This window comes from Simochromis diagramma, unplaced genomic scaffold (genome assembly GCF_900408965.1).
Source record: "Simochromis diagramma unplaced genomic scaffold, fSimDia1.1 OVJJ01000596.1, whole genome shotgun sequence".
Taxonomy (NCBI): domain Eukaryota; kingdom Metazoa; phylum Chordata; class Actinopteri; order Cichliformes; family Cichlidae; genus Simochromis; species Simochromis diagramma.
In genome coordinates, this window is record NW_024387245.1 from 2,986,509 (window position 1) to 3,012,655 (window position 26,147).

Below are 26,147 nucleotides of genomic sequence, written 5' to 3' on the forward strand. Positions count from 1 at the left end.
TCTTTCTCTACTAATTAATTCAGAAATGTTCACTAATGGTACTGCTCTGACAGAAGGGTACAATGTGTATGGGTACATGCATGTGACCTACAAACCCCATCAAGCCTCATTACCACCAGCATTCAAACGTATGCGTGTCCATAAATATGTCTGTTTGTTTATTGGCATGTGCATTTTATAATGATACAATTACATCATGCATGCTCGAGGTTTAGGAACTATGCAAACTGTTAATGAAAAGATGGAGACAGTTTGATGATCTGCAGGTGTTAGCCAAGTGGTTTTTTTTATTGTGTGGTTCTCATTTAGGATTTTCTTTTTTGCAAACTTGACGAAACATTTAAAATATACATTTTACTGTGACGCAGTTCTCTTGAGCATAGAGAAACAATTCAAGTAAGGGAACAATGAAATCTATATCGATGCTACTGTGAATCTTAGAAGTAAACCTTGATCAAACCGAACCTCGATGACAAGCAAAATGTTAAAAAAAAAAATCTAATTTCTTTACCATCTGAATGTATTTTTAAAAAGCACACAGGCCTACTCATAAAAACACACAGACACATCCCACATTTCTATAGCTTCTAACCATGCATCTCAAAAGGCCGATCTGTCCTGGTTATTAGAGTGTGAACTCCCAGTCTTTTCATCGTGTGTATGCATGTGTGTGTGAGTGTAGGAGGGAGCCTAATTTGATTCTCAACTACACCATGTTTCTCCACTTGCTGCCTGTTTATGGAAATTGCATAATTGGTATGTATCTATGTGTGCATATATTTGCTCCCTCGCGGGGTCAAAAAGTGACTGATTGCACAGCAAAACAACTGATGTTGTGTTCTGTAGACGTGTGTGCACCACCAGTTCGCTTAGATGTGTAAGTATGCATGTTTTTCCATATTCGCATGTCATTGTGCATATTCACCTGCATGATCTGTTTACTCAACTTTTTGACCTCAGTATGACGGCATGTGAAACAAGGGCTCGCTCTCTTGGAAAACACTGCTTCGCTGATTACTAATGAACCACACGTTGATTGTACTTTAATTTTTTCTATATAATATCCAACCTGACTGCCCTTTCCATTTTCTAAAAATACTGTTTCAATGACAAGCTTTAGAAAAACTGAATTGCTGGCCCAGTTTGCATTAAGTAGTCTGCCAATTCCATCAGGATCATCTATAATAAAAATAGAGCCACTTAGACCGCTGGAAGGTGCTCTGGATAAAACTGCTCATCATAAGACAGGTGTTATGATACTAGTTTATAATAGCATGTATGCAATACAATAGCAGTGGTAATACAGGCATATACAGAAAAACACATGCAAATTATTTTGTCCAATATTTAGTTTTAAAATTTGGCATTTATGTGCCTTTATTGTAGCTTCTTGTAGATTTCTTGCTACGCAAAACAAACAGCTGTGGGTGGAAGCAGTTCACTTGTTGATCAGATTGTTTGATGAGGGACTTTCATCTGCTTTTTCCCAGTAAAGGTTTTAATGAGGCAGTTTTGGATACTAGAAGCATTCTTTCTTTCACTCCACCTGAGCTCACCTTGATGGCTCCGCCTCTTTGCTGTCTGTGTAGACAGACTCCATTCTAAACAATGACGACACCATCCTCACTTTGGCTTGTGTTATCAGTCTTTTTGTGGGGCTACTTGAGGTTAATGTTGTATTAGTTTATATTCTTATGCACACTCCTAAATACATTTCCACTGCAGGTCTGATTTTAGTTACAGATGTAGTAGAAACGCTTACATGGATTAAATCACTGAAGCAAAGAATTTGGCCCAAGGATTTTTGTAATAGAGTTATTTGAGTTACTCGATGAGTTGTTGCAGCCCTAGTAGTGGTACTTTAAATTACTGCCTCCCAGGGAGTTCTTTGACTACATCCTGTTTACACTTGGAAACCTTCATCACTGTATCTTGCAGTACTATTATTGTGGCAAAATCTGCATAAAGACAGACAAATAAACATCTCCCAAGGGCTCAAAACCATCATTGTGGTAATTCCAGCAACATCTTGTCACGATGACGGATAGACAGACCTACAAAGTGAAAACAATACCAGTGTCAATGTCACAGCTGGTAAATTCAAGCATCTGTATTGGCACATTAAACCACAAGGTGGATAGCATAGTACACCCACACAAACACAAATGTGCAGCACTGAGCTGGTAGAGAGGTAATTTGACAGCACTGAGCACTGGATGTGGTGTTGTCTATGTGCTCTTCCTATTGTTCTCTCTCTCTCACACAAACACACACACAAGCACAATCATGTACATTTCCGTCTTTCACAAAACACACTAGGCAAGACCTCACAAGCTGCTCTGGAGACAAATTGCACAGGTCCTCTTTCAGACGCAGAGATACAAAGGGGTGAAAAAGAAAATTGGAGAAAAAAAAAGGCAGGGGCTAGTACGTATAGAAAATTACCACAACTTTAGAGAACTACAACTTTTCTCTTTGTCACTCCCTCCTCTGTCCACCCCACTATGCTCCCATCACTGCCTCCATTCACACTAATCTCTCTCCTCACAGTACCACCCCTATCTCTCTCTTTCTACTTCATTCCCTCTCCTCTGTCACAGAAAACAGAATCAGGGTAGAGTCAGCCTCGAGGCAATCATATTTAGATCAGCTATTTTGTAATTTCTTTTTTCTCAGCAAAATCGTTCAATGCTTTTCCCTAAAGGGACATGTCAGGGCCCCAATGGCTCATTCCTGACTTACACTGTGTATTTCTGTGGGAATGCATATTTTCTAAAAAAGCCCAGCATGGGACAAGTGTTGCAAAGTAATTAGGGCCATAAATGGTATGGAACGGTAAGTTGTCGTTACTATTTGTTACCATATTATTTGTTACATGTATCTGTCCTTAAAAGTTTAGTTCCTTTGCTGTGCTTGCAACAGCATAACCAGTTTCTGGCCATATATCCAGAGCAGCTATTTTTAAACCGCATCACATTAAAGGCGTGAAACTTTATCCAGAAGACAAGGCACAGTGTAGCATCCTCCTTTTTATATGCACCAACTGCTTGACTCCAAGGCTTGGAAAGAAGGACGGTACAGTGAAGTATAAAACCACAAAGTTAAAATACTTTAACTAAGATTTATGCATGTGCACAAATTAAGTTACCATGTTGCAGTCATGTGTGTTATTCTTAAATGAAAGCTCAAGTTTTGGTTAAATTACTGTTAAAGTTGCAGATATTCTATCGCTCGCCATCACATGACGTCTTAATTTTTGGTCTCTCTATTATTATTATTTATAATGCTTTGGGGTTTCCTTTTGATTTAGCACCTACAGTTTTAACTTATTCATATAAAAAAGTCACCGCAGATGAGTTATAGGCACACTTACTCCCCAAGTGGTTAAAGGACTTGTCTGGGAATCAAACCCCTGATTTCCCAATAGCAAAATGGCTTCTACATAATATAGATAACATTTGTGGCATGTTTAGAATACTTTTCACTTCAGGCACATCTCCTGTAGTCTACAGTCATCACTTAGCAACTCAGTCTTCCCCTTAAGAAATACACACAATCATACACACACACACACACACACACACAGTAACCATGATAGCCGGATGTACAGTCCATCATTTGATTTGGACAAAGTATTATTAAAACCCACTTATTCCTGGCTGTAAGCGCTATAAGCTGTGGAAACTATTCTGTCTGCCACAGGCTGAAAAAGCAAGTCCGGCAGACATCTGCTTCAAATCTGACCTAAAACAGTAGAGGCTGACACAGAAAGAGTTTAAGACTACTGTTACTAAGACAGCGTCTCTCCTATTCATTCATTATGGCAGCACACTTTGTTTAATGTCATTACAACTCTTCGTCCATCTCTCATACAAACTGAACATTTCCAAACAAGCACTGTAAGCAAACCTTTGGTTTCCAAGGCAAACTACAGTAACCAATAACTGAAGCCAGCCAGCTAAAAGAGCACAGTGCTTTCCATCTCTTTTCGCACTGCTAAACAAAGTCAAGTACAGTTTATTCCTGTAGTTCAATATCAGCTTTAAAATCTCATTTACTTATTATGAGACCACACCAGCAGCAGTTCACAGTCGTGCTCATGTTCTCTGTGAAGATAAAGAACCTCCTCCACAGCCAGAAAAGCTAAGATAAACAGTATGGGCAAAGACTCACTAACTAAACACTTTTAGCATCTGATTTATAGGTCAGAAATCCATTTTATAAGGAAGCAGTACAGTTGATTTAGTGAAATCATTTCATCAGTATACTCAGTATCAGTTACTTCAGCCTCATTCCAGTTGCTATACTGGGATCAATTGAGTGGTCAACGAAACTGTGATGGTGTGGATATTTAAATGACGGTTGTTATACAGCCGGTAACATGTGATGATATTTAGGGATGATCACAGCTCCCATAAATAATAGGGGTGGGGGGAAAAATCGATACTGTGTAGTATCGTGATATTTTGTTTGCTAATAATGTATCGATACAGGGACAGCAGAAATCGATATTTTGTTGCAAAAAAAGTTTTTGTGGACTGGAACTCTGACTTCAGAGCATGTTGATCAGCTCCTTTTTTCTGAGCAAGAATCCTGACATTCCTTCACTGTCCAAATGTGTTTAACTTTTTTTTTGGCAGCAATAAACATGACAGTTTACTTATTTTAATTTAAGACATGTTTTATTTTAATTAAGTTTAAAACTTTTTTATGTAATGTAAAATTATATTTTGTTTTAATTTACTTTCAAATTCTTCAGTTGCTGAATGGGCTGCATAGTTTTCATAAGTTGCATAGTTCAGAATAGCTATAATTGTACCAGATGGTTGCATTCAGTTAAGTTGGACTAGACTATAATACAAGCCGTTCAGTTTGTCAACAATAAAACTGACTGAAATGAGAGAAAGACTGAGTGTGAGACTTTGATATTAGATAAAATGAATATTGATAAAGTTTACCTTTATGTACAGAATCTGAATATCGCAAAATATTTTAAAAAAAAATTGCAATAATATCGTATCGTGCGTTAAGTATTGTGATAGTATCGTATCGTGCGATGTATGGTGATTCCCACCTCTAATAAATAAACATAATGCCTAAAGGTAACAAGGTAAACTGCTGAAGTATGTTACAGGGTATATATCTCGCTAAAGGTACAAGCCCAACAACCTTACAGAACAATGCCCAGAAATGATAATTCGCAAGAGTATTTCACCTTACTGTGAGAAATACACAATACAGAGCTCCTATTAAAAGAACCAACAGACATTCAGTTTTACATGTATACAGCTACAGGAGTGCATGTGTGTAGGCACTTTAGCAACACTGAATGACTGCATTATAACAAAGCACGCGTGACCATTATAGACATGAGATTCAAGTCAATCACAGTTACAAGGAGAACAAATGTATACAAAACTATAGTCCACAGCAAAACTAATATGGCCACCAAAACTGGCCAAGAACCACCGCGTCAATGTGTAAATGAAGTCTGAACAACATAATGATACAATGAGCTTGATATTTACTGCTAACAAGGTTAAAACAGCTATTAGGAGACTAACATACAAGGCTACAGTCTAAGTACAATACCATTTACCTGTATCAGCTGTACAGTTGTACTGTCAATATCTGAGTCAGTCTTTGAGTCAGCATGTCACCTAATGTTTTGGCAAAAAAAAATTCTTTATAATGGTTGGTAATGAAAGGACTTCAGTTTTGAAAAAAAATATACACAAGAATAGAAGACTGTGGAATTATCTTCAGTTTCAAAGCATATTGACCAGTATTATACAAACATTAGACTGACAGCTGGAGCTAATTTCCCACACTTGGTGTGGGTCAGGATGACGACTACAGCAGCTGGCCGTGAGCAAAATCAACAGTGTGGTAAAAGTCCTCTTCAAATGTGGTCAAATAGCCATCACAAACCTCACCATGAGTCACCATCAGATTTTAAGCATTGGGTTGAGAAGAGCTCTTATTTCACAGCAGGGATCTTTAAATGGAGCTCCAGTGGAGTGCCCTTTTCAACTAAGAAAGATGACAAATAAACTTCAAGCTGGCTTCGTGAGTGGTTTGTTCTGGGATGTTCTCACACATTATTAAGCCACCTAAAAGGGCAACTGTTGTTGGTTTTTTTTAATCTAACTTAAGTTGACTAGATAGATGTCCCTCCTTAGCATTTCTCCAGCTCCCTGCTGTCTGTTGAGTTCTTGTACCTTTTCCAGTGTCTAGGTCCTCTTTGTTTTCCACTGCATGACTTACTCAAAGAAAGCTCAATGCATCTCGTTCAAATTCAGCGCTATGACATTCGAATTACTTGAAATTCAAACAACCGACCACCCAACAAATAATTCACTTTCCCAACTTCTCGGCACTGGAACTTATTAGTTAAACTACACTACAGAGTGCAAAAATCAATAAAATCTACAGAAGACTAACATCGCAGCACGGCAGAGACCAAGGCAGAGACCAAGGCAGAGGTCTGAACAGTCTGATGAAATTAAAAGAAGAGCATAAGTAAGGCAAAGTAGGAAACAGAGACAAGGCAAAAAGCATAAAGGGGGTGGGGCATTGTTGATTTTGTTGTGTGCTGAGAGAGCAGTCCACCTTACCGCTCATCCCAACCACCACATCACACTGACACCATCGCCTTTTCACTTCATCACCAATAACATTTGCAACATTACACTGACAAAATGCATAATAAACAATTACGAAAAATATGAGGATAATGACAGTGAAGCTGATCATTATCTACATGAAAACCAGTTAATGATTTTAAGAGAGACTGATCAAAGTTACTCACAATATCTCATCGTTTTGAAATTCCAGGACGCCGTGAGAGTCTTCAAAGTCTTCTCCACCACCTCGCGCTGTTCCTTCCAACGTCTTGTATGGCAGCATGACCACGCCACGAGCCCCTGAGGTTCTCAGCACCTTCACCTCCATGGTGCCAACGCTCTCGCTGACATGGCATACGGGCTCCTCAAACGTAAAGATGCCGGCATGATCGTCGTCAAAGATGGTAACGGTTGCTGTGGATGGCATGCCGAGACAGGCCACTGAGTCAACGTGATTAGCTGACTCGCCCCCCTCCTCAGGTTCCTCGCCTTCTGATGTCAACACTTTGACATTGGAAAGGTGAATCAAGAAGTTTTCATCCTCCTCAAAGATGTCATCATCAATGATCCCCACACGGACCTCCTTCATCGTCTCGCCAGGCTTGAAAACCACTACACCCTCGGTGAACTCGTAGTCCGAGCCAGCGTTGGCTGTGCCATCTTCTGTCCGGTACTCCACAGAAACCGTCTTGCCCAGGTCGCCGCCACGCCGCACCACATTCACTGCCACTGTGCCACAGTTCTCAAGACACTGGTAAGAACCGGGCTCAAAAAAGATTTTGGAGACAGGATCGTTTTCGCCAGTTTCTGAGCGAACCTCGTGCATGCTCACAGCCTTTCGTGCTTGATCAGCAGCATGTTTTTTCAGGATGTTGCCAGCACCTGTCATCAGTCGGGTGGCCTGGCATCGATAGAAAGCACGGCTCTTCTGCTGCTGGCTCAGGACTTGGTAGTTGGCAAGCTCAATGAGTTGCTCCACCTGGTAAGAGAAAATACAAAAAGCCACAAAGAGTGCAACAACATGCATTAATAGTAGATTTCCTGGGGGTATAAATCCCGACTCCCAGACTGCTGAAACAGTATCCTATTTTATGTTTTTAAAAGCTGTGTGTCACTGAACCAATGTGGTGGAGTTTCATCAAGCTCGGATGGATAAATAAGATCTAACTACGTGTCACATCAATGACTACTGAACAAGAAACTGTCAAATAGCAGTAAAGTTATAATGAGTCAAACACTTACAGTAAGTCAAGCACAGTCTGGGGGAAAAAAACAGATGTAAATTACATGCCAAGCCAACCACTTAGTTCTCTTTCGCAAAACCCTTTTTCTTGTAGAAGGACAAAAAAATGTTATTTGAAAATGTTTTCAGAATTCAGAAATTTCGTCTTTGTGTAAATAGTAAGTCTGCAGCATTTTCTTTGTGAGAGAACAAATGAAAATACTGCATATTTTATTTGGAAATGTCTTTGGTTTCCCATTAATTTTCTATATTCACCAATACATAAGTGTGAAATTCACTTGTAAATATATATAAATGCCTGAATTTATTAAGAAATTTATCTAATATTCTGCAACAGACTGGTGATCTGACCCTGTAAAAATGAAAGCAAACAGCAGTAGTTTTATATATTGCAGATTACCTTTGGTCTTGTGCAACTAGAGCAGCAATAGCAAGATATATTTCTGACTTTGTTACAAACCTCTTTGTCAGGATGTTTCTGTTTGAGCTCCTTCAGGATCTTGGCCATATCTCTCCGTGTTTCCTCCTCATCCAAGTCCTTCTCATCTATATCTAAGCCCAGTGGACCATCAAGGAAGTCAACACCATGAGAGTTCAGCATCTTTCCATCCATCTCAATGTCCACCTTAAAACAGAAGCAATAGAAGGACGGAAGGAAGAAGTAATCAGTACACCTCATTTAAGATTTTGTCAATATATCAATTCTTTAGGCGCTCTTCTGTAATCCCAAAGGTCAAGTGAGAACTGCATGTATGTGATGAGAACACAACAACAAGCATGAAATAAAATAGTGAGTGTTTGTGTGAATCCAGTCATGTGCACATGTTGGTGTCCAATAACACCCCTCAATCAAAGCAAAGAAGGGTGCTACCAGACACTGGTCAGTGAGGGTTTTATCTGTCAGTGTTTCAAAGCTCAGTTCTCACTGTTTTATTCATAAAACTATTTGTCTTGTCAGCCAAATTTAGGTCAAGAACTGTCCGTTTCTGCTTGAAACTTTTGCTTTCACATTTCCAAAGGTTTACTTTACATGTAACCCTGGTAAGCTAGCAGTACCAGATCCCAAAGGATGGGTAGGTAATATATTAGTCATCAGTATTTGGATGTCACTTTATTTTGTAGCTGTCAGAATAAAGAAGTATTCTGTTTTTCACTGACATTGCATTTTTCATAGAGAATCATTTCATTGATGAAACGTCCTTCGTCTCTTTAAACGGGAAGGCAAGAAATACTCATTTTTTCCCTCAGGAACATATTTGAATTTAATTTAGTGATTTTTTTTTCAGAAGATGAAATGAAAGTGTTCTTCATATACTTACGGAGCACTGATTCTTTATAATGCCATCAAGCAATAACAACATGGGCAATTTTCAAATGCAGAAGAAGAGACAGCCAGGCTTCAAATTAACTGTAGCAAATCAACACAATCTACACCACAGTACTGAAGATTTAATTAGATGTGTGTGATGCACTTCATCTTCACATGTGTCATCAGATAATAGTCAAAATGAAAAATTAATAGCTGACAATACTTAAGGTATTTGTGCGTGTTTCATAACAACAGTTTAGCATGGCAAAATGTCATTCTGTAATACAGATTTGAGGTACACATTACTCATGAACACTCTTCACGCACATACCTTAGCACCTTATCTTTTCCACCATGTGTTTGGATGAGGACAGCTTAATTATGTTTTTACTAGCTGACTCTTCTCACAGATATGTCGGATATGCTTTAGTTATAACTGTTAAGATTTTTATACCACACTAAGGAAGGCATCTTTTCTTCTGCAAAACTTGGTAGTAAGACATTGGTGAGACATGGGAATAAGAAACTGCTACAACAACAAAGTCTAACAGGGCAAATCAAGCAATTTAAGGAGGTTCCAAAAAGGAAAGGTCAGGCACATTAAAACTAATTTATTTGAACTGAAGATAAGAAAACTGTTCATTGTCCTGTCCTCACTCTTGTGTTCATTGCAAAAAACTGTACATGCCAAAGCATAGCAAAGAATAGTAGGTAGTAAGGTGTTTCTTACCCTTTCTGACATTTTATTCAGTGCATTCCCCAGATTTCAGTAATTGACTAGTTAAATGCAATAAACAGTTATATGCTTTATACAAAAAATGTCTGTGGAAAATGAACCCTGGTGATAACGGCTGTGGCAACAGTGACAGCATCATACCTTGGAAGGAAGTGGACGATCACCCTCGGTCTCAATGATCATGCCACGCTGCTTGCCAGTGCGGTAGCGCTTGTACACATACTTGTAAAACAGCAGGCGGCGATCGGCTATCCAGGCGAACACCACACAAATGGGGAAGAAGAGGAAAGTGAGCAGCCCCTCCCACACCTGCACAACGCCAGGTGAGATCACTGACAGAATCAGGTAGAGCCAAATGTAGGCAAAAATACTCCAGGTGGCCGTGACAAAGAACACACGGAGGTGCTTGACCTTCCTCGTCTCGCCATCAGGAACGACATACACACAAATACCGATGATGACAAACATGTTGAACGCTGCAGAACCCACAATAGTGGAGGGTCCCAGTGTGCCAGCCTCAAACCCATGACCAATAATTTCTATAATGGACAGGAGGATTTCAGGTGCTGAAGAGCCCAAAGCCATGAGGGTAAGGTTGGAGACCGTTTCATTCCAGATCCGGACAGTAGTGGTGGTGGTTTCTCCATTGGGTTTCTTAATGGTGATCTCCTTTTCCTGTGATGTTATAACCTCTATTGATGCCATAAAGCGGTCTGCGATGATGGACACACCCAGGAACATGTAGACCAAAGCCACAAAGTAAACAGTTGCACGAGCGACCTTGTCTCCAAATGATGGGTTTTGGGGCTCCCAAATAGGCAGAATCACCCCATGTGAACACTGCTCAGGTTTACTGCATTCAGTTTTATTGGTGGACACAGCTGAAACAGAGCCACCCAGGCTTGCTTCAGGGGGTGCCCCGGCCAACGAGGGATGGAGATTAAGGAAGAGGATCACCGTAACAACTGTTAACCTCATGGTCGGGGACAGACGGGAGGAGTGATCCCGACGGGCCATGTTGGTGTCAAGACCAGTACTCTGAGGTGTTAATGAGGATGTTGAACCTTCAGAGAGAAAACAACAGGAGAAAATACAAAGTATTATTAGAAATAAGACAAATGAATGTTGTTGAAAACAGGAACCAGTGGGGAATTCTAACATTTAAATCTCCTTTAACATGATTTTTATAATGTAGTGATTTTCACTGGAAGATATTTGTTTACTTCAATTTACTTACACTAAATGATGCTGCCTGCAAGGTGCCAATATCATGAAATATTATGATAGAATGTTGTACAAGAGCACGTCAGCATTGATAAAGTACATGATAAGTTGGGAGGTGTGTGACTAAAACCAAATAGCTCAGTTCACATGAATGCATTAGGACCTTGTAAACACAACACCACAGAGATTAGCAGACGTGTTTCAGGGCAGATGTTTGCGTAGTTGTTTAAGGACACCAAGTTTGAATAATCACACCAAAGATAAACTTGAGCTCCTGAGCTCAGCACTTTGGCTTTTCAGGGAGCAGCTTCTGAAACTTCCCTGCAGCGGTCCTGTAGCAATAATACTCTGCTCTACCTAATATGACACTGCTGGCAGTGGGCTTTATGAAAACAGTCTACTTCTCTCAGCAACAGTAACTTGTGAATAAGGTGGCTTTATTAAGACATCTTTTAAATATCACACACCCATAAGATGCCCACAGAGCTTCATCAATCTCCCCTGGTGAACACTTCCGAGAAAAGGTGTAGCATTCTGAGTAATTATTTCAGATTGTATTTTTTAATGCCTGATTTGGGCTTATTGTTTCCAAAACACACTTTAGCATTGAGATGCGGGTAGTTCACAAATTAATCGTGTGCTTATTTGTGTTTTAAGTGTAGGCATTCACACAGACTAATCACTTTTGTCATAAAAAGCCCATGTAGTGACATTTAATGACAGGTACCAAAGAAAATGGAAAAAAAAAACATGTAAACTAGGGCTGCCACAAACGATTATTTTGATAGTAGACTAGTCACCGATTATTTTTGCGATTAGTCGACTAATCAGATCATGCATCTATTGGACGTAAAACTACAGCTTATTGCACCAGCATGCATCTGCTCTTATATAACTATCATTAGCTTACAGCTTTAAGTGTTTAAGGTATGTGCTAACTAAAAATAAAGACAAGATGATAGTTAATTAAATGTTAATGACATTTGCAGATCGTTTCGGTGGAGTTTAATAAACTCAGCCGTCTGCTCCTTGCTATCTAAAATATAACAGTATATTCTCGAGCATCTCACACTTCTGATAATCAGTTGTCTGCTTGAAGTTTATTCAGCTGTGTAAAAACTATAACTTTAATCTCAGCCAAACCGATTTACTCAGGGACAAATTAAATACTGAAAAAAGCCAAACAATAACATTTTTAAGTTATCTAAGTGACTTATATATGTTTAACCTGAGTAGCGAAAGATGGCTTGGGTTTGAAAACGATTTGCCAGGAGTCCAGTGTTCTTACCGGTTCTAGTGAGCCTTGCCCCCGGCTAGCTATCGAGCAAGTGGGTAACAGACGTCTCCAAAAACGTTGGAGCGCTTTTGCAAATATGTGGTGTCTTGATAAACTGAGCAGATATTTGAGGTTTATACAGCTACATTCTCGCCTGAAAATATGTTAAACTTTATTTTGTGACCCAAAAAGAATAATAAGAGTAATATTAAAACTAACTAGCTGCCGCCATTGTTGACAACTATTCTGGGCCGCTATGAATTCTGGGACACAACTTCTTCGGGGTTTAACGGCAGCTGGCATCCTTGTACATGCAGTGCTGCCATCTTCTGTTTCAGTCCGTTATTACACTCTTAAATCCTACTACTCATTCCTGTGTCTTTTGGGATCTTACAAAGCTTCAAACAACACGTCGACTAATAAATTAGTCATCGACGATTTTAATAGTCGACGTAATCGTGACCAGTCGACTAATCGTGGCAGCCCTAATGCAAACTGATACAACTTAGTCCTAACATCAGACTCGTATCCGAGAATTAAATTCTTGCTCCAAGGTAAACAACATAATTGGAAATCTGGCACTGCAACACCTAAAATGTATCATCATAAATACAAATCACTGAAAAATAACGTGGATATTTTTCATAAGGCCGCTCATTTTTTATGGGAATTAATCAAACATATTGGAGCATTGGGACTCTGCTCTATAACATGATGAGTCTATTAGTGGACTCAAGGCAATTCTCTGGCATGTCTCTATCTTGGTGGCCTTGGAGTCTTTGCCTCATCTGTTTCTGTATTGTATGCACTTTTGTATGCAACAATGTGATGGTCAGACAGCAGAGCAGTAGGCAAAATATTAGAAAGTACTTTATCTGAATGAAAGGAGGAACAGAAAATATTAAATTGCTCCAAGTGAAAGGATAAACTTAGAATTGCAATGTTCATGTGAGTTGTAAAAAAGTGGAGTTACACTGTAGTTTGTAAATACTGCACAGCTTAAATTCGGGTCTCCTGAATTAGTGAAACCTCATTTCATCAAAATTTGCATGACTATAAAAGGTGCTGGGTTGCGGATGGTTATATAATTTAGTTTAAACTTCAGGAGAAGAACACACATCCTCTCCTGGACCATTCCACAGAATTAAAGCCACACAGATTTTGCACGTTTGTATCTATACTTTCAATGCCTCTATGTCTAAATACAATGAAAAGAATCTTGAAAAAAAAAATCCATATTTTCACAGAAAAAAATGTTTTAAATGTTCTTTGACTTTTGCTATAGCACAAAAGTGCTATAGCAAAAGTCGTCATGACTGAACCATAAAATGTGCTTGATTAAAATTAAAGGTGGCCTGTTGTGCTCATTTCCAGCTTGGTGTTACTCCCAGTTATAAATAGACTTTTTATGTGATTCTTGCCTTGGTGATGCCCCACAATTCATTCAGTTTCTGAAAAATTAGATTAAATTAAATTGTCTTCTGACTGGCTGCAGTTCACAACATACAGCACAGCTTGAGAGATCTGAGTTTGCCAAATGCATCGACCATGCTGAAACAGAACAAGTGTAGCAAATTAAAACTAATTTACACAAAACAGCAGTGTAAATTAATTTTACCACTTTTTAATTGGTTAAGAAAAGCAATAAAGCAATGATAAAAGAGCTAATCCATTGAATTAAAGATCAATAACCAGAATTAAGAGACAAAACAAAGCTCAGATCAGAACCTTTTTCAGACAAGCTTTTTTCTTTTTAACTATTCACCCACAAGTGGAGCATGCAACACCTCCAACCTCTCAGTGACCACTCTCCATCGCAAGCTGATTGCGGAGGTTGCCTGCAGGTAGGCAACCTGTCTCCAAACAAACATGGTCTGACTCAGACAGTCAGGTAATGGTCCCCATCTAGCACCTTTATCCATTTGCAGTTAATATAGCGTGGTGCAGCAGCTACGTCAGGAGGGATTTCAGAAAACCTTGTCCAGGTATGAGGTTCTGGCTGGTTTCTGAATGTAGTTATTTTGAATTTCTGTTTAATGTTAATTTTTCTGCACATTAACAGCAACAGTCTTGTGATTCTTGCCACTTTATCATAGATAATCACAGTAATATCACAAACAGACTGTATGTACTTGTTCATTTGACCCCATTCAATCACAAACTGATAGCAGACTGACTCTGTCTTACTGTTGTTTTATCAGTGTCTTGACGCACCAAAGTCTCCTTGAAAATGGCAAGTGACTGCAAGCAGTAAAAGCCCTGGATCTCATCTTTGAAGCAATGATTTAAAGGGTAATGAGATCGCATTGCATACATACAAATTCATTGCATACTGTCGCAATAATTTTGATTATGCTGCAGTTAGGAACCACTGTTTTTCCTATGTGACAATAGCTGTACACAGCACAGTTTTGCCAAGCTACTACAATAACTATTATAAATATAAATATATTTTTTTCAACATGAATAAAATTTTCTGTCCTATTAAGCAAAGAATCCATTCTGACGCTACTCATAGCTAAACACACAATAAAAGATCCTTCAAGAATCCATTGAGAATATAATACAGTATACAGTATGGAGAGTATTTGTGTGTGTGTGTGTGTCTCGCTTAATGGTGTTGAAGATGTTTGCTGGCTAAATCTGTTACTTTGTAATGTGAAATCCACCAGTGGTGAATTTAAATATTTGGGTTAAATGGACCAAATGTTTAACTGTTGCCCCGATGTTTACTGAGTGGGCTCTGCTGTGGTGTAAGAGCTTTGTGCTCAGACATTAGGAAAATCAACTCTCAACAAAATTACATGTCTACTTAATTAAACTTCAATTTGCCAAGGTCATAAGCAACCATTTCCCCCTTGGTTAATGGTAGTCAGCAGCTCCTTGCCTTATACGGGCTTCTTGTGTGGTCACAAAAGCCTTTATGTTACTTTTCCAACTGATCAATAATTCAGTGTGCTCTGGAATTTGGCTGTTTTCACTTAGAGATGTCATTTTTCTAAAAGGCAGATGGCTGAACATAACACCAAAAGCCAGTTCTTCTCCATTCAATAGAGTGTATGTTCTAAAGCTTCACGACACAATTGGAGGTTATAAAGGTCGCAAAATTTGTAGATATGGTCAAAAAGGACAAAAGAAAAATTACAACTGAACCTGGAACAGGGTAGGTTTGTAGAAATTCAGTAAACCATCCCTCTAAATTAGCCGTGAGTGGGGAATTTTACTACGATTGATGTTGCTCAATTGGTGGAGGTACATTTTTATGTCAAACAGAAGCAGTATATTGCTACAAGTCTTTGCATGTTTCCAGTAGTAATGTCAGAAAAGGAAGGAAAATGTGGTTTGTTTTCCTGCTTAGCGAGGTAGAGCCATTCATTTATTATTGCCAATTAGCAATTGGACCTTTAACGTTCCCCTAAAACATACAGGGGATGTGGGAAAGTGACAAGAAGTGTCTGGGTTGAAAAAAAAAGGTGACATGAAGGTGAACTTGTTAAATTAAAGGTTTTTATTAATGTTTTTATTACGAATGAAACTGAAACAGACGGACAAACGACTATCACCTTTAAAAGAAAGGAAACAACCAAACCCAGGAGTTAGTCACTGAACTGAAAAATAAGTAAAAAAAACAAAAAAAGGCTAAGTCAACAAAACACACACTCCTCTCCACAGAGCAGCAGTAAGCAGCCACCACACACAGCTCTCTAGCTGCAACCCAGCAAGGCTCTCTGGCACTAGAACTCACCTTTCTCTGACCTTAAGCACTCTCTTAATTGTAGAGTTATTTGCCACCATTTTTGTAACCTAAGGCAGGACACACCCAAACAAGGCCAAAATCACAGCAGGCCCTGCTCCACAAGCACCACACTTGTTTATTTTGCGGGGCTTAAAAACATCACTGCAGCACGTTTATGGATAGAACTTGTTCAATGCTGTTCATATGGCTTATTTAGCCAGTCACAAATACACAACTGTGGCTGTCCTGATAACAAGTTTCACAGTTTTACTGCCGTTTACATGCATGCCGCCATCTTGGATTGTGAAGTCAGGGTTGGTGAGGCTGCTCCAAAGTTTGTGTTCCAACTTTAGGGGGTGTTCCAGTTGAAAATTCCAACTGGGAACTAGGAAATTCAGCCCTCCAACTTAAAAAAAAACTGCACTAGAAGTCCATATGCACAGGAAAAAAACTACAAATGGCACAGCATAAGCTACTAATGGAAGGTCACAATTAGTGATGTTATGCCTTTCTTATCTGTGATGTGGAGGAGAGCTCAGTCAGCTTTTGAAATACTTTGCTTTTGGTACTTTCTGGTACTTACTGGTCCACGGCAACTCACTTGCTTAAAAACCCACAGCCTTTATTGCTCACTATAGTGTTTTTCCTGTGTTATTATCTGTTCAAATGATTCAGTTCATCTGTGCAATTTTGATGGGTCTGTGACCCCGAATAGGACAAACAGGAAAAAACATAAGGATGAATAAATTATTGCAGTGACAACAACACTGGAGCTGCCAGAGCCCTCTCACAAACAGAGGAAGGGTGAATTGTGTTAAACTGCACAAAATACAGCAGTTGCTGGCTGTTTTTAGATCGTTTGGTCATTTAAACTACTTCCAGGCTTTCTTCCTTTCCCCTTGGGGCTTGAGTCTCCTAGCTTTTACCATAAAACATAGTTAATAGTCTGCATTCTTAAAAAAATAAAGCAGTAGATTATGTATATACTATCAGCTGCGCATGCCACAGTTCCTAATATAACACAGTTCATTGGCTAACCCTGGGTAAGCACTCCATTTTCTGTTCCTTCCTCCATTTTTTCCATCTGGCTTGCTTAAAATTCATCCTCACGAACAGGAATCCTTGATAGACCTACCTTACACAGTTTTGGTTGCTTAACGCTTTATCAGAAGATTACACTTCAGATGACATAAGATAATCACCCACACTGTTTACAGTTCAGGGCTTGTTTCTTGCCTGCAAAATACATCCTGTAAGAACATCCTGTAACATTAATGGCCACTTGATAAAGGAAAAGATAATGACCTGGATCGTATCAGAGCCAAACTTTAGGGAACGTGTCTGTTGTTAGTGCTTGAGTGGCTTTGTGGCTGAACAGTGGCTGCTATTTTGGATTTTCTAATTGAAATATCAGGTTTCAGAATATCCGTCATGATTTTCCCTAGTGTTATGACCTCAAAAACTTGGCTCCATTTCAAGAAGAACACAGCAGACGAAAATCCAGCCTCAGAAAAAGACAACAGACACAGAAACTGGACCACTGAATCTTACTCCCCAGAGGCAACAGCAAAGACAGAAAGCGTAAAGTTAACGAAACGAAAACCATGTGCTGCAGCGAAACAAGCTGTTGCTTCTCTGGCCCAGAACTGTTATGTCTTGAGAGCCTTTGAAGATAGCACCCAAAGATGCCAAGAAGGCAGCTGATCAGACCAACAGGAAACAGAGCAAGGACAGAGAGAAGTCAGGAGGAATACATAAGACAAGACCTCACATTTTGCATAAACTTCTAATGTTTATCTGAAACTGAATCACATACTTTTGCAAATAACATAGTGGTAAAATAATTGAAAATAAAATGAAATGCTGTGCTTGAGAATGCAGTGAGTGAAGGTAACAGCCTCAGCGTGCTGCTCTCAGCCTATCTGCGATGCATTTTCCTCACTATGGGACAGGCGGCGATAATGAAATATTTAAACCAGTGAGTGAAAGCGAGACAAAGAAATGTGGTAAAGTAAATAAGAATGGGAGCACAAGAGACGTAAGAAGAAAGGGACTGAAGGAGAGGAGTGTAATGTGGAAAACAGTACCTAGTTTAGCGATAAGGAGAATCAGAGACAGGCAGATGAAAAGAAAAAATACAAGGTAGCAAACAGGAGGCTAATCTAACATAATCTCACCTCTTCAAATGAAATAAAACCACAGGGATATTCCACTGAATGTGAGTGCAAGCACAGGCCAAAATAGACACACACACACACACTATCGCCTGGAAACAACTGAAGATTAATGGTCTGCATTTACCATCATTAGAATGATGTTGAGCCCTTTTATCTGGATCTCTCTAACAGCCAGCCCCCCGGCAAAGACGTCCTGTCATATTATTACACTTGTAGAGGTGGAAATGATCAGACTGCCACTGCAGTACACTGGGTTATTTCCTACTTTTACGTCTGACCAATGACTATCTGAATACCTGGGTTGTGATAAGAGACATGAATGTGTGGGAGGGCAATGATGAAGAAACAGGAGTTGTGCAAGACCAAAAAAAAAAGAACTAAACTATTAAAGGCTGAAACAAATTATCAAATGATTTCCCTTATTTACAGTTCCTTACTCATTCAAGAGATGGGAAATGATATACAGTGGGGCAAAAAAGTATTTAGTCAGCCACCGATTGTGCAAGTTCCCCCACTTAAAATGATGACAGAGGTCAGTAATTTGCACCAGAGGTACACTTCAACTGTGAGAGACAGAATGTGAAAAAAAAATCCATGAATTCACATGGTAGGATTTGTAAAGAATTTATTCGTAAATCAGGGTGGAAAATAAGTATTTGGTCACCACAAACAAGGAAAATCTCTGGCTCTCACAGACCTGTAACGTCTTCTGTAAGAAGCTTTTCTGTCCCCCACTCGTTACCTGTATGAATGGCACCTGTTTGAACTCATCATCTGTATAAAAGACACCTGTCCACAGCCTCAAACAGTCAGACTCCAAACTCCGCCATGGCCAAGACCAAAGAGCTTTCGAAGGACACCAGGAAAAGTATTGTAGACCTGCACCAGACTGGGAAGAGTGAATCTACAATAGGCAAGCAGCTTGGTGTGAAAAAATCAACTGTGGGAGCAATCATCAGAAAATGGAAGACATACAAGACCACTGATAATCTCCCTCGATCTGGGGCTCCACGCAAGATCTCATCCCGTGGGGTCAAAATGATCATGAGAACGGTGAGCAAAGATCCCAGAACCACACGGGGGGACCTGGTGAATGACCTGCAGAGAGCTGGGACCAAAGTAACAAAGGTCACCATCAGTAACACACTACAACGGCAGGGAATCAAATCCCGCAGTGCCAGACGTGTTCCGCTGCTGAAGCCAGTGCATGTCCAGGCCCGTCTGAAGTTTGCCAGAGAGCACATGGATGATACAGCAGAGGATTGGGAGAATGTCATGTGGTCAGATGAAACCAAAGTAGAACTTTTTGGTATAAACTCAACTTGTCGTGTTTGGAGGAAGAAGAATACTGAGTTGCATCCCAAGAACACCATACCTACTGTGAAGCATGGGGGTGGAAACATCATGCTATGGGGCTGTTTTTCTGCCAAGGGGACAGGACGACTGATCCGTGTTAAGGACAGAATGAATGGGGCCATGTATCGTGAGATTTTGAGCCAAAACCTCCTTCCATCAGTGAGAACTTTGAAGATGAAACGAGGCTGGGTCTTCCAACATGACAATGATCCAAAACACACCGCCCGGGCAACAAAGGAGTGGCTCCGTAAGAAGCATTTGAAAGTCCTGGAGTGGCCTAGCCAGTCTCCAGACCTCAACCCCATAGAAAATCTGTGGCGGGAGTTGAAAGTCCGTGTTGCTCGGCGACAGCCCCAAAACATCACTGCTCTCGAGAAGATCTGCATGGAGGAATGGGCCAAAATACCAGCTACTGTGTGTGCAAACCTGGTAAAGACCTATAGTAAACGTTTGACCTCTGTTATTGCCAACAAAGGTTATGTTACAAAGTATTGAGTTGTATTTTTGTTATTGACCAAATACTTATTTTCCACCCTGATTTACGAATAAATTCTTTACAAATCCTACCATGTGGATTCATGGATTTTTTTTTCACATTCTGTCTCTCACAGTTGAAGTGTACCTCTGGTGCAAATTACTGACCTCTGTCATCATTTTAAGTGGGGGAACTTGCACAATCGGTGGCTGACTAAATACTTTTTTGCCCCACTGTAAGGCACATAATTATCTTCAACTTTGCCATCTTTAACCCTTTCTATGTTTATGGTATAATCCACATAAGGAAGCACGCGGGTAAAAATATCCCGCATTATGTACATTTTGCTAAAGAGATGACATCTTCCCCTTTCTTCAATAGGTTCAAATTTCACAAGAATTCTGTGGTTTTATCTTATGTGGTTATATAGTTTATGTCATCGGGCTTCCTAAAAATTAAGCAATTTTCTAGGAACATGCAGTAACAACGTTACACGCCAACAGCAGCCAATTAAATCTTCACAATAGCTTCGTGAATTTTGTAATCTGAAATAGTGAAACACTGAAAAAAATATTTTTGACAGTACCCTTCCACCAGTCATGAGGTGACATCATATTGTTTAACAAAAAAAAATAATTTCACAGTAGGTTTCTTCAGCTTTATGGAGCATTTTAGGGACTTCCAGCTCTGTTTTTGTTTTATTGCCTGTGACTGTGCCACTTTAGACCTCTTGCAGTACTGTCAAAAACCTGTTTTTTTTTTTATCACAGGGAGGATGATATTATCAAGAAAATAAACACACTAATAAAACCACTGCACACAAACTGCTGACAGACAATGTTTGTGACTAGCTTGGGGATAATAAAGAAGCATCTAGCAGCTTAAGAGTTACATTCCCTTGAGGAGCTGGACACAAGCTATTGTTTGTGTCAGTTGCTGTTATTTAACCTGCAGACACTACTTGGGTGCAATTGCTCAGTACATAAAGGGAAGTTGAAGCTGATAATGAATACCGGACTTAGCATTTCCTTTCTAGTTAACAGTCACCACATGTAAATAATTAGATACGTCAGTGCACCAGTTCTCTTCTGAACAGCAATCAACAAACTATATAGCTTTATTTTTTAAGTGTCTAGTTTTGTCTTGTTTAAGCCAAGAGTTCCAAATATGAAAATGTTCTACACCAAACATCTAATAAAAAGTCAAATGTTTTTCTTTGACACAATGCATGTAAACATATTTGGACCTATTTCACCGACACTTTATCACCATGTCTAATACTCAGTATTCAAATCAACTAATGACTCCAGAAAGCTTCCATTTCCTGTAAACGCTATTCACTCAAAAATAAAGGTACAATGGCCATTGGCTTTGTTGACTAAGACTAAACACATAGCACTTACAGAAATGAAGCCTATGCATAAGTTAAATAAGGAAGATCTGTCGTCACACATCTCTGCTTCCCTGATTTTTGCAGCTAATCTAAGCTTTACACCATTTCCAGTTTCCCATGCTGTCAAGCTGATTGTGACAACACTGATCAAGTCCAAACATCTTGCAGATGCCTTCATGCAACCAACCTCCTCCCTATTACTCAGCCTCCATTCGAGCCTGTGTCGTCATCTCCACTACCAGCATCTAAACTCCCGGGGGTCTTGCCCTATTCTCTCTCACTGCTGGGATTAAATTCTGGTGTGATGGGCCAGCTGAGTTTAACCACTAAATATCTAAAACTGAATTTGTACATCAATAAATCATGTTCATTTCCTTCTAATGAGCTTATTGAACTGAGTATTGCTTTTTTAACTTTCATAGTTTAGCACACTTTTAAAGGAATTAAAGAGTCTAGCATTTCTATAACAAAAACAACCGTTAGTGTATAAGTAATGATCTTTACAAAGCCTTTAATAAATTTTCTATCCACCATTACTATTTTAGTATTTGTATTTGATTTTACTGATATGTGCTCATGGATGGCACATAGAACACAAGGAGGAGCAACTCAGTGCATTTAAGTATATCAGGACAACCCATTCAAGTTGGGGAAGAACGATGACTTAAGTGAATCTGAACATGCCATGGTTGCTGATGTGAGACAGGTTCTCTAGAGTTTGGAGAGAATGCTTGAAATAAGAAGAAAATATCCAGTGAGTGGCAGTTCTCTGGGTGAAAATGCTTTGTTGATGTCAGAGGTCAGAGGAGACTGGCCAGGCTGCTTCAAGCTAATAGGAAGGCGGCAATAACCACTCATTACAACCAAGGCATGCAGAAGGGCATCTCTGAACTCACAGCAGCAGAAGACCTCATCAGGTGTTTCTCCTGTCAGCTAAGAACAGCCTAATCAAAAGTGAACAATAGAAGACTGGAAAAGTGTTGCCTGTTTTGATGAGCGTCTGATTTCTGTGCTGATCGTAGGGTCAGAATATGCCATAAACAATACAAAAACATGAATCCATACTGCCTTTTCTGGTTCACACTGCTGCTGCTGCTGCTGCTGGGGGATTTTTTTAACACACTTTGGCCCTCTTACTATCAATAGAGCATCATTTAACCGCCATAGCCTACATGTGTATAGTTGCTGACTATGCCCATCTTCTGATGGCTGCTTCCAGCAGGATAACGAGCATTGTCACAAAGGTCAAGTCATCTCAAACTGGTTTCTTGAACATGGTGATGACTTCACTGTACTCAAATGACCTCTATTGTCACCTGATCTCAATCCAAAGACAGCACTTTTGGGATGTGGGAGATTCTCATCACAAACTGGCAGTAACCATGTCATGTTATCATGTTAATATGGTCCAAAATCTCCCAGGATCTCGTTGAATCTATACCAGCATTATTTTATAGCAATACACCCACAAATTAAACTAAGGATTCCCACTAATCAGCATAATTAATTACTAAAAATAATGATAAATCTCAGTGACTGCACCAAACTGCACACTGATTTCTAATAGATAGACCCTGTCTCTGAGCTCATCTCGAATGGCTAATTACTTGCCCATTGAGTGTTGAACTGACTGTATTAGCATAAACACCTTGACAAAAAATGTGGCAAAACAGTGAAAAAGGAGCATTTACTTTACAAGGGAATGTCTGAGATGTAGCAAAATTTACTGTTTTTCTCATGATTTTCTCATCACCTAATTTGTTCTTGTTTACTGTAAACTATAGTGAACAGGGTCTCTTTTGCTGAAAGAAGCAGAACAGCTTAGGGGTGTGTGGGGAAAAAAGATGAATGGAAATATTTTTTTCAAATGACGTCATTCTTGAAAAAAAAAAAGTCATTTTGACCTAATATTAGCATAACCTAACAATCATAGAGGAAAACAAAGCCTTAAACTGAACTATTACTATTAGGATTAAAACAAAAATCCCCGTCCTTTAATGTAAAAAAAAAAAAAAAAAAAGAATTCATATCCGACTTGGAATTTTTTTCAGTACAATCATGGCATTAATAATACAGAATTATTACATTTACATCAGATGCAGTTAAACGTCTAGTCACAGACTCAGCTTCCTCTCAGGCACTGAGCACTGACTTAGCTTTAGCTGTCACCTACAAGTGTGGAAGTTGCGTGCATGTGTGGTACATTCTCACACAACCAGGTTAAGAACAAGCCTAATGTACACCCACTGAGAGGCGACCTGAATCTGGTGTCTGATATGGGAAAAGTTCCAGTTTTATTATTGGAAAATGGGTCTCTTACCGAAAATCTTAAACTGTTTTGTCTTAATACCTACTCTGGATTAACATCACTGCAGCAGGACGAGTTCTTTAAAAATAAATAAATAAATGCAGCACTGCTAGGAGTTAAATCAAGCTGTAAAGGCTGACTGACATTCTTTTTTTATTGTTAAAAATAAATATTTTATATCATCCACACTGAACGAGCTCCAGTTCCTCTGTGTCATGACCATTAAAGCCCCGACTCATGTCAGGTGAAAGCGAAATGCCTAGAAAGCCTACATGATACCTTCCTGATTTGCCAAGCAATCCTCAACAGATAAGACACTTGGAGTGTCACACGGGGGCAATAATTACTTTACGGTATAGGTTTACATTAACTAATATGTGAAGCTCTGCTACCGTTTGGTTTATAAACCTTTCCCAAAAGCAGACAGAAAATTAAACAAAAATTAAGCCAGTTTTCCCCTCTGTGTCTTTAAATCCAACTTGTTAGTAAAAAAGTACTAAATCAGAAGCCCACTGAAACTCAAACACCGGGTCCACGCGCAGGTTTTCCCCGAAACCTGCTCTCCACTGATGCACAAAGGCACTCCATCACCTCCGAATTGCACTGCTTGGCGCACAGGACATGGAACCTGCAGAATTGCTCAAATGTGTCTTTCAATGCGCATTCACTCTTTACAAGGATTACCATACAGAGCAGGGAAATTTAGCTTTGGTTGCGAATGTTTGTCACCCAACTTCCACATTGAACGCCTATAAAAAGGTGAGAGCATGGCTGTCTGAACGTGCTCTGCATCCGTAATGACTCCTCTATAAATAAGTGGGGCAGGCGGCTAGAGGAGTGGAGAGCGTGGAAGGAGCGTGGATGTGTAGAGCAAATAAAGAAAAAAAATTATACACCCCATGAAACCATGCTGTCTGTTCACTTTGGCGAAAAAACATTGATAAGCACCTCCCATCGTACTCGGTTCTTTCTAAGCCCAAGCTTCAATCTATGTACATTCCCAAATCACAGTGGAAGAAAGGCGCAGTGTGGAAAGCTCGGTGGGGGAGAATGGGAGTGAGGGAACATCGTTTCCACACTGCATCCAAACCCTTCCGACGCATGGTGCTTTCAGTCTTCAGTCGGAGCTCCACGAGACGAAAGGGTCCGCTTTCCATCCCATTCACTTTACCTCCCTGTGTAAAACTTGCTTTTACCAGACAAAGCCGCAAAATGTATGCAAAGCTGCCCACATCGCTATTAATGTCATTATCCGTAATGAAGCACACCCAGAAAACTGCAGAGTGCCTACCTTTTATTCCCTTGAGTGGCCACGATCCGGAGAAGTCCGTAGTAAAAGCTGCACTGTAGCTCTACTAATAATATTAGTAGAACAAGGAGTAAGAGGAGGAGTAGTAGTAGTAGTAGAGGTAAGCCAGTGGTGGGGAATGGTAATGGAGACGCAGGGAGCTCTTATATGCCAGCCAAGACGGCGTATCCACCGATCGAGACGCACGAAAGGAGGGAAGAGTCTGGATTCCCATGCAGCGCCTGGTTATTTGTTGCTGTTATCTTCGTTTGTTGCCTACTCCTCGTTTCCATGTAGTTCGACCTGGCTGACCTGTATGATCGGATGACCGGAGCGGTGCTTCATTAGCATGCCCGCATTTGTTGGGACAAGGCTCGCAGCAGATCGGACTTCTTCCTCATTCTTCCCTTCCCGTCCCCCCCCCCCCAAGCGCGAGTAAGAGAGCGAGAGTGTATGAGACTGAGAGTGTGCCTGTGTGTGTGTGCGTGTGTGTGTATGTGTGTCAGCGTGTGAGCAGGTCTCTCTTTCGCCTGTTCCCTCACAAACCGACTGAGGATCAGCTCAGCCTCTGTCTCTCTCTCCCTTCTTCTCTCTCTCCCTCCCTCTCTCTCCCTCTCTCTCTCTCAGCATGTGTGTTTATAGGTCCATACACACTGTGTGTTTCTCTCTCGGATAGTCTGCCCCCCTCCGTTACTGGCATATTCGCTTACAGGAATGTCCATTTGAAAATAGTCCAAAAACATGTCACGCTGTTATGATAATCCATGTCTTAATTTTCTTTCTTAAGAGAGGTTTATCATTATTATTGGATCACATGCACAAGAACAAAGTATCATGTAGGTGTAGCAACCAGTTTCTTGACCATTCCCTCCCTGAGGCTTGAAGCTTTTGTCCCCTTATCCCAGGACTCTCCATTTAATCCCCAGCGTCTCCTCATCTCACCTTGCTCAGCCCTTAAAATGTCCTGTGCAAAGATTTTCTTTTATGTTGTAGTTGGAAA

The 26,147-nt window shown here is 39.9% G+C and overlaps 1 protein-coding gene across 3 annotated transcripts in view; it reads right to left on the minus strand.

Annotated features, from left to right (window-relative positions):
* slc8a1b (solute carrier family 8 member 1b) overlaps positions 1–25,719 on the minus strand; it is a 139,719-nt gene extending 114,000 nt beyond the window's left edge. For 2 of the 3 annotated variants that reach the window (XM_040000565.1, XM_040000564.1), the window contains exons 1-4: positions 25,151–25,719; positions 10,056–10,978; positions 8,330–8,494; positions 6,812–7,605 (exon numbers count right to left, since the gene is read on the minus strand). In XM_040000565.1, coding sequence (XP_039856499.1) covers positions 6,812–7,605; positions 8,330–8,494; positions 10,056–10,931 — 1,835 coding nt within the window. In that variant the 5' untranslated portion in view covers positions 10,932–10,978; positions 25,151–25,719. The remainder of the gene's footprint in view (positions 1–6,811; positions 7,606–8,329; positions 8,495–10,055; positions 10,979–25,150) is intronic. The other variant, XM_040000566.1, reaches the window with a different exon arrangement.
* Between the last annotated feature and the right edge of the window lie 428 nt (positions 25,720–26,147).